The sequence below is a fragment of the Rattus norvegicus genome, chromosome 1 (assembly GCF_036323735.1).
Source record: "Rattus norvegicus strain BN/NHsdMcwi chromosome 1, GRCr8, whole genome shotgun sequence".
In the NCBI taxonomy this organism is placed as follows: Eukaryota; Metazoa; Chordata; class Mammalia; order Rodentia; family Muridae; genus Rattus; species Rattus norvegicus.
The window spans coordinates 106281918-106291719 of NC_086019.1; the positions used below are offsets into that span (position 1 = coordinate 106281918).

A 9802-nucleotide genomic window follows, 5' to 3' on the forward strand; every position below is an offset into this window, starting at 1 on the left:
GGAAGGTATCTCTCCCCCACCCACACCACTTCACGGCAGATGAGGGCTGGCTAGCTTTACATCAGCCTGACACAAGCTGGAGTCACTGGAGAGAAGGGAACCTCAACTGAGAAAATGCTTCCACCAATTTTTAAATCAGTGATCAATGGAGGAGGGCCTAGCCCACTGTGAGTGGTACCATCCCTGGGCTGGTGGCCCTGGTTTCTATAAGGAAGTAAGCTAAGTAAGTCAGTAAGCGGCACTCTTCCACAGCCTCTGCATGTCCCTGCCTCCAGGTTCCTGGCCTGCTTGAGTTCCTGTCCTGAGTCCCCCTAGTGATGAACAGTGATGTGGACGCAAAAGCCAAGTAAACCCTTTCCTCCCCAAGTTGCTTTAGGTCATGGTGTTTCATCACAGCAAGAGACCTAACTTGGACACCTAGCACACTACCCATAACTCTCAATGGCACTCCTGGCCCCCTAAACCAGGGACAGAGCTCTCGTGAACTTTTGGGACTAGAAAGTATCACTTCAAAAGATCTAGTCCATCCCCAGTCTCTGACAAATGTATTCCAGCCTGATTTCTTTTATAGTTAAAATTCTCCTTGTAACAGGCACCCTGCAATTTCCCTACATGGCTATAGAGAACACTTGTGGTTTGGGGGTGCGAGGGGTGGGAGGGGTTGATTTATCTTTAGAAGCAGAGGCTTTTATTTAATCAGACACACACACACACACACACACACACACACACACACACACACACACACCTGCCCTGCTATCACCCAAAGCCTTGGGGGAGATATTTACCCAAGCATGAACTTACCCGTGAGCATGATAGTGAAATCCCAGCCACAGGCCACCTGCCGGATGGGACAACCCAGGAGAGGCTTGCAGATGGTAAAGCGCAGAACTTCCTCTGTGTGGCCAAGCCCCAACTGCCCATCTTTATTCAGGCCACAAACAAAAAGACCTCCTCCATCTGCAAAACAGAAGGCTCCCTGTCAGCGCATACAGGGAGAGTCACAACTGCCAAAGCAAGAAAGAGTTACCATGAGTTACATGGAGCCACCGACAAAAGGCTGCTTGCCCATGTAATGTTATCAACCGGTGTATGCCAATATGTTCTGGAACCAAAGACATCAGGCCAAGGGTCTCAAATCTAATGTAGAAATGGAAACTCTCAGCTTTGTAACAGGTGCCAGTCACCAAATGGCGTATCTACTTCCACAAGAAAACCAACGTTAACTCAATACTTAAGACTGTGCCACGAGCTGTCTGAAGGAGTGAACATTCAAGCCCTTCCCACACATGTTTATGACCCATGTTTACTTTGAAAAGCCCATAGGGATGGCTTCATTTTAAATTGTTTTAAGCGGATTTTAATGTAACAATAATTCACATATAATGTAACATGTGCGCTGATAATTTATATCGGTACAATTTTATATTTTTTTCATCATTTCTTCACAAAGGGAGGGAGGAGTCCATGAAGACAGGAATACCAAAGCCCTGCAAAAGCCCTAATACAGCCCTGAAAATGCCTTGAGTTCATCTACTGTTATCATGCCACGAGACAGGCGAAGAAAAACTTGAGTGTGCTGGTTAGCGTCCACTAATAAAACTTGACACAACCTAGAATCGCCTGGAAGGAGAGTCCTCGTGAGAAACTATCCGGAACAGGCTAGTTTATGAACATGCCTGTGGATTGTCTTGACTATTAATTGAGATGGGGACACCCCATCTGAACATGGGCACTACCACCTCACGGGCCGGGCCCTTCACTGTGTTAGTGTGAAGAAAGCCGGCTGCGTACAAGCAGCAAGCGGGCAAGGATGCCTTGGTTTCTCTTTCTGCTCTTGACCGTGCAGGTGATGCTCCAAGGTCCCGCCTTGACTCCCTGAAATAATGCAAGGTTAGTAGAATATTCAAATATCAAATAGAGCCCTTCTCCTCTCAGATGCTTTTGGTCAGGCATTTTATCGCCGCAACAGAAGTAAAAGCAGAGAATGGTGGTCCAGGGAGATTATTTGCCACAGAAGGGGCATCTGAGCCCTGGGAGTTTGACACCACAGCTCCTGTTCTTAGCCACCCTTCACCAAGCTGACACATGTGTGGCACTCAGGCTCAGCACTCTGAACTGGGCACTAGGACAGAAAATTAAGGATAATGTAAGGTTCTTGATCTCAAGAGATATTTCACCTATTTGCAGAGGCTTCAAAGAGACACATAAATGGGTTGGAACATGCCCACCAATTTGCCTTGGAACCTGAAGCCTTCCTTTCTAAGCCTTATTTGTATAATGGGGGTAAGGAGAAAGATCTTTAAAGAACACACAAGTTCAAGCTCTGAACAATCCCCTTAATGGTGATTCGGCTCCTTCACAAAAACAAATACTGCTCCCTGAGAAATACAAAAGGCAACAAGGTAACATCCAAGGGGAAATTACCTCGATACAAAAGTGAGTGGCTACCCATTTGTGAAGAGAATTACCTGTGACAACTACAGAATGCCCTCCTCCTCCTGTGACACTCTTGATACACCCCGATTTACAGAAGTCACTCAGTTGCTGGGGAAGAAGCACATCTTCCTTATGGCCCAGGCCAAGTTGCCCGTAGCTGTTTGCACCCTAGGAATGAAATACAACAAGGATGAGAAGACCCCAGCTGCCAGCATCCATCTCTCCGTTAGTCACCCTGCCCTGACACACCTCTCAGAGCATTTCAATACCCATTCTTAGAAGGCTGTCTTGCGCAATCTGCCTTGAAAAGCTGGGCCCATCTGTGAGCACCGTGATTGCAGAGAAGTCCTTGACATTCACAATCATGTGTCTCACCTTTCACTTCAGGTATACAACACTGTTCTAGTTTCTTTTATGTTGCTGGGAGGACAAGGGGTCAAAATTAATTTAGGGAAGGAAAGAGCTTGTTGTGTCTTATATTTCCAGGTCCTAGTTCATCAATGAGAGAAGTCAAGGCAGGAACTCAAACAGAAGCCATGGAGAACAGTCCCTGTGACTCTCTGGTTCGCTCCACAAACTCTCTTATACAGCCCAGGCCCATCAGCCTAGAGATGGCGCTGCCCACAGTGGATTGGACCTTCCACAACAATCTATCAATCAAGATAATCTCTTGTTCACAGGTCAATATGATTGAGGTCTTCAATTGACATTTCTCTTCCCAGGTGAGTCCAGGTTGTGTCACATGGACAATAAAAAACCAACCAATACTCAACTGCCTTTGGGAATCAGCCCATGGATCCCCTGTGATAAAAGTTCATTATCTAGGAAAGCTGGGAAAAGGAAGATTAAGGGTGGGGATGGAGGGGAGAAAGTTAGCAGGAAATACTCTGGGATTCATTTTGCCTCCCACCCTCCATCCTCACTAGGAAGCAGTGACTTTTCTGGATGTATTCAGTTAGCTAAGGATGCAGCGGCCCTAAGCCTCACCAGTTCATCTGTCCAGCAAAAGCTAGACAATGATCTCTAAAAGGCCTTTTTAAGTATGGCATTTGACAACTCCAAGATTCAGATCCCCCTGGTGGACTTACACTATGGAGTCCACACGTAGCACAGGTCTAGGGGGACAGCAGAGCAATAAAGTACTTGCCTAGCATGTCCAAGTTCCTAGGTTCAATCCCCAGCACTGGAAGGACAAAACTCTCTAATCTGAAATCTTTACAGCTATGTAACAGGGCCAGAAAAGAACTCGACATGTATACAACTACATATCAGAAAGATACTGCAAAGACAGAGGCCATTAAGTGAAACAGTAACGTCTCAGCACAAAAGGTACAAACACAATGGTAGACAGACACTGTACAGAGCCTAATGCCCAGGCACAAGGAGAGTCAGCTCAATACTTCAGAAATTCTTACCTCTTCAAGTATCTACTCCCAAACTGATTCTTTTGGAGGTGAGAAGTACAGCCATCTAAATACTATTTTTATTTGTTTGTTTGGGTTTTTGGAGGGTACATAAATGAGAGCACTTGATTTAAAGCAACTACCAAGGTATGAATGCAAAACAGACACTTAACGAAACCCTCCCACCTCTTGGGTATTTCCAGCCACCTTGAGCTGCAGGACTCCAGGATGAAGAATGAGCACTGTGGGGAGCACAGGGCAAGAGGGCCTTGGGGACTACACAGCTCTCAGTGTGTCTCTGCCCACCTTCGAGGCACCTTCTATCCTCACAACTAAGGAGCACCGGCATTCATTTTACACATGAGGAAACTGAGGCCTGAGGAGGCTCAGGTAATGATGCACAGTTACGATTGGATGAGCAAGTTAGAAATCTGCTTCTTTCATTAGATCTTACTGTGTCCATAAGAAAACAGGAATGCATGGCGAACCAGCCCAGGGGTTAAGTATCTCACTCTAGACCAGCAGTTTTCAAAATGTGGGTTGCCCCCTTTGGCAAATCTCTGCCTCCAAAAAATATTACATTGCAATTCACAACAGTAGCAAAATTACAGTTATGAGGTAGCAATGAGAATAATTTTATGGTTGGGGGTCACCAGAGTCCCAGCACAAGGAAGGTTGAGAATCCCCAGCTCTTGTCTATTGTTCACACCCATTGCTTTGTCATTCCTTGGCACTACAGAGTGGATTCCTGGCTTGACTGATCTACCTCCTCTCCTAGAAAGTCACCACCATGAAAGCAGGAACTTGGTCTTATAGTTATCCTCCTAACCCTGAAACTGCACTGGCGGGTTGTGGATATCAGGTCTAAGTCTCTCTCCACCCTGGAATGTAACATAGTTTAATGCACTGTCAAACAACACTGCCAAGTGCAACACTGTATCACAGAGTGAAGCAGAGAGTATATGCTGGGGTTTCTATCTTCTCATCACCCCATTACCTGACTTGCAGGCTGCTGAACACCTGAGACAGAAGCCACGCTACAGCAATCCCAGGTTCATGCATCAATTTCTGTGGGGTAGTAAGGGGCCTAAACGCAGGATAAAGCTGGGTCAAGGAAATTTTAAAATACCCTATGACAACTGTGTATACCTTCCTTCTTTACAAAGGATCCAAACACAGCACACATGCCCAACCACTTGGGAGAAGATGGATTGTGTTCCTCCAAAATGTCTATGTGGAAGCCTTAACCTCTGACCTATCAGAATATGACTGTGTTTGGAGACATAACCTTTAAAGAGGTAATTAAAGTTAAATGATAAGACCATAATCCGGTCTGTCTGGTCTCTTCCCAAGACACCAAGGATGCCCACACACAAAGAAACAGCCACCTGAGACCCAAGAGAAACCAAAAGTGCCCACACCTTAATCTTGATTGCAACCTCCAACCCTGAGAAAACAAATTTCTATTGTTTAAGAACCCAGCCTGTGGGGTTGGGGATTTAGCTCAGTGGTAGAGCGCTTGTCTAGCAAGTGCAAGGCCCTGGGTTCGGTCCCCAGTTCCAAAAAAAAAAAAGAAATAACGCTAAGAACCCAGCCTGTGGTGTTTTGTCACGACAGTGGAGGCCAACTAATGCTCACACCCTGATTACACAGCAGGAGAATACCCCAACACACTCCCAACACACTCCCAGCAGGCCTCCCAACACACTCGTAAAGTGAGGTTCAGCCCTGTTTCTGTCACTGTCCATTCAAGGCTACAGCTGAAAGGCTTTTTCTAGCAGATGTTTTTCCTCTGTCCAAAAAGCCAGCAGACTCAACGCTGGAAAATGACAGCGACACATTCAGTTACTAACTCCCCCACCCTAGCTCAAGCGCCAGACAGCCATGCCAAGCCATGTCTCCTTTCTGACAGCCTTACACTCAACAAGTGAAAGGTATATAGATAAATTCTAATTTTGGCAAAAACATAGGTATTAATGGCCTCCTCTATCTCAGGAACTGGAACCCCTTTATAGCTATGTATTTCTCAAACATTAATACATGGCTTTGGGCATAGGTACTCATTCATTCGTTTCTTCATTCATTCATTCATTCATTCATTCATTCATTCATTCATCAACAAATATTTCCCTGGGGTCTATGAGATGCCAGGCACCAAGAGAGACAATGTGATCATTACTGGCTCAGTACTCACTCTCAGAACACCTCCGCTGTAGTCAAGGATACTGCCGTTAACAAATCATGCACTCCATTACAATTTTGGTATTTAATACTAAGAACAGCAGCACCCAGCATATGCTTACTGTCACGCATGTCCCCCACAATCGTGAGAATAAAGCCTCCTCTCCAGTCACACGGAAGGATGACCATAGGTCTCTCAAAGTGCGGTGTCAAACCTGCCCAGCCCAGACTTCCACGCCCCCAGAAAAGATAAAATCCGGTCACAGCCGAGTAACAGCAAATACGCAGGGTCTGCGCCTCGCGCGGCCACACTCCACAGGCCTCACATCCACAGGACGCTCTCCAGGGTGATGGCGCTCGAAAGGAGCCTTCCATCCCGGAGGCAAAAGGAAGGTTCGATGACACAGGTGGCCCCACGAGCGCTGAAACCAAGGGATCTCTCTGCCAAGCCTCCACGCTGTCTTCCTAGGCAGTCTGGCGGCCAAGGGCTTTCCCAGATGCTCTGCTCTGGAGGCAGGGTCCTCCCGAAGTGCTTCAGTCCCACGGGTCCTCAACCCACAGCTAGCAGCAGGCCCCTCAGGCACCGCGGGGAGACCCTCCCTCCGCACCCTCTCCTCCTTGCGGCAGCCCAGGGTACTCCAATCCAGGACCCTGGCTTGGGCCGCCGCCCCCAGCTCCCCGCCACCCACGCCGGGAGCTCCCGGGTCTCCGCGCCCCTTAGTCTCTGCCGGAGTCCGGGGGCGGAGCCACGTACCCAGGCGAAGAGCACGGCAGCGGCGGAGACAGCCTCCGAGGCGCAGGACTCCCGCGCCATGCACACGCACCACCGGCGCTTCCGGGAGGGCTGACGCGGGGCGGGGCCTCGGAGGCTAGGAGGCGGGACGAGTTCGGGAGTTGGGCGCGGCCAGAGGGACGGAGGTGGGGTAAAATTAGGGATTAGGCCTGGCCAGTGGGACTGGAGCAAAATGTAGCTGGATACAATCCTGCCCTGGAGCGCAGCGACTCAAGCAAATCACTGTCAGACCGCACCTCGTGGCCTCCAGGGAACACACCCGGAGCAGCCTTACTACACTCACATTCATATTTCTGCACCATGTTCAGCAATCCAGAAAGCTCGCCACCTGTCCCATGCTGCCCAGAGCAGACGATCTTACAAAGATGCCACAGCACTGTGGGAAGGGACCTGAGCTAAAGATGTGAAGGGTTCAGACCTGAGTCTTCCCGAAGCTACCTTGGCCGGCTTCGCTGTGCATTGGTAGCTGTGTTAGCTTTCAACTGGGGAAACCCACTCCTGGTGACACAGCTGGGGCTGACTATTGTCTGATGTGCCCCTACACTCTCCCTACTCTCAGCCCCGCACTCTCTGCCCTAATTCTAATCACCAGCATGGACCATTCTCATCCCAAGACAGATTTCCATATAATACGGCTTTTTATCAACGTCGTCAAGATGCTGGCGACAGCTAAATAGTACAATGTACCAGTGCGCACTGGGGAAAATGGAATTTGGAATCTGGAAGGAGGATAAAGAAATCATGTCCTGTTTAAGGTGATGATCTGCATCCGTAGCTCTAGTCCCTATGCAGACAGGTCTCTGGGCCTCATCGCCCTGTCCTCCTAGGCCCTCACATTGAAAGGCATCTCCTGGAAGCTACTGCTTAGGTCTCACCTGTTCATGCTACAGACATGTTACTGTCTGTTCGATCTTAGGAGGACAGCCCCCTCACAAGAGGGTCTTTTCTCCTCCAGACTGTGGTTTCTTGAAAAGATGGATGGTGGTGCTAAGAAAGATTCAGACAAGCCAGGCAAAGCTGCTCTTAACTCCAGAAGCCGTGAGAGATCCCCAGGTGCTGTTCACCAGTTTGCTGTTGCTGTTTTGACCACTTCTTTCAAGTCTGTTGTAACAGGAAGTCACAGCAGGGTGTAATAGGAAGGCTTCTCACCATCAATTCCCAAAGCAATAAATGCCAATAACTTGTAGGTTATAAGGTAAGATGTATTTGTGTGGGTCTTGTGCATGCTATCACAGTCTCTGTGTTTTCCAGACAAAATCCCAGCACTGAGGAGGAAAAGTAGGCACAAAGGCCAATCCCTGATGAAGAAGGTATTTGAAATTGATACTTCATGGGAAAGAGGGAACCAGTTTTCTCCCATGGAACAAACTGGGCATATCAGTCTCCTTCCCGAGCAGGTCCCATGCTCAGAAGTAGCTAATCAACACAAAACAGACTCCATGTTTCTTGTGTGTTTTTTGTTGTCCTTGTTATAGTTTGGTGGTTTTTGTCTTTTGGGGGGTTTATTTCAATTTTTCTTGTTGGGGGTGTTGAACGAGAGTGTGAGGAAGGTGGGGGAGGACCCAGGAGGACTTGGAGAAGGGGAAAGAATATAATAAAAACATTGTATAATTTTAATAATGTTTTAACATAATAAAAATAAAGTAAGGTAGGAGAAAACAAACCTGAATTTGTAATGCAGGTGTCTGGAAATTTGGGTGGATTCCTGCCTAAAAGATGAGAGAGGCTGAAAGGGATCCTGATAGGATATTTATTGACCACTGTCATAATCATGCGGTAGTACGATGTGAATCCCACCCATCTCAAGCCCGAGGAGAGCTGCTGCAGGAGGACTGAGAAATCATTCAGATTGGAGGATTTCTCATGATGAGAAATATGAAAGCTAGCCACCAGACTGGGCTGATAGCTGGTCAGAGACTGACCAGAGTCTGAGACCATGGGAGTTCTGTCAAAGTCAGCATAAGCAAATTGGCAGCCTTAGACAGTGTTGGAGAGAATCTACAGACACCCACGGAACAGTTGGCCAGCAGATTCCCAGAGACCAATGGAGATGAACTCCACAGCCCAGGCAGAGAAAGACGCCATTATTGAGAGATGCTGAGGCCTTGTAAACCACCCAAACGAGCGTGAACCGATGCTAACTCTGAACAAGAGCAGAAAGGGCTGGTGCCAACTCACAACACTCAGCCTAAGGTTTGAAACTTTCCTGCTTCTTCCGGGTCCCTGCTCCCTGCCACCTCGGGTCCTCAAAGAGACCAAGCACCTGAATCCCACTCATCTCCCAGCGAGTGGGAGAGGGGTGTAAGGAAATAAAGAAACTAATGAACTCTAGTCTCATCCTAGAGGAGGAAGATGGCACTGATCTGAAAGTCTGAGGCTTCCGTTACCTAATACAGAACTTCCTTTTGTGGTATGACCCGTGGAACCTAAGGCATCCAGGAGAGAATTCTAACCCTGAACTATATCCCTAACCCAGGACAGACGGGACCTTTAAAATAGTGACCTGAGAAGGGGTGGGTTCCCTGAGGTCTCACCGAAGGTGCAGAGAAGAGCCATTTACAGAACCAGTTTTATTTATTAGAATTTGAGGGGTGGGCGGTTTGAATGGAAAATGTCCCCATAGACTGTGTTTGAACACTTGGTCCCCACTTGATGGCACTCTTGGGGGAGGCCACGGAGTCGACAGAACCAAGGTGTAGCATCCAAAGCCAGGCTGGCTCTGCTTTTGACAGAAAGATTACCAAGCTGCTGACCAATTCTCTCAACTAGAAAAGCTGTCAGAAATTATTTTTTTATTTTAACTTTTTATTGATTCTTTGTGAGTTTCACATCGTGCACCCCCAATCCCACTTATCTAATCCCCATCCCTCTGCCCTTGCAACCTTCCCCCCAAAAGAAAATGAAAAAAAAAAGAAACAAACAAACAAAGCCTGGAACACGCTCTCACCATGAAAGCTGTAGTGTGTCCCACAGTCTACCCTTTGGT

General features: G+C 47.7%; 1 protein-coding gene across 12 annotated transcripts in view; it reads right to left on the bottom strand.

Moving 5' to 3' along the window:
* Sergef (secretion regulating guanine nucleotide exchange factor) overlaps positions 1-6898 on the bottom strand; it is a 202866-nt gene extending 195968 nt beyond the window's left edge. For 9 of the 12 annotated variants that reach the window (XR_005499054.2, XM_063269165.1, XM_039100958.1 and 6 more), the window contains exons 1-3: positions 6778-6898; positions 2472-2607; positions 805-960 (exon numbers count right to left, since the gene is read on the bottom strand). Coding sequence is in view for 11 of the 12 variants with exons in the window: in XM_063269165.1 (XP_063125235.1) it covers positions 805-960; positions 2472-2607; positions 6778-6837 (352 nt within the window). In the remaining variant the exon portion in view is untranslated. Of the gene's footprint in view, positions 1-804; positions 961-2471; positions 2608-6036; positions 6701-6777 lie in introns of those variants that run through there. The other 3 variants (XM_063269181.1, XM_063269178.1, NM_001400924.1) reach the window with 3 other exon arrangements.
* Between the last annotated feature and the right edge of the window lie 2904 nt (positions 6899-9802).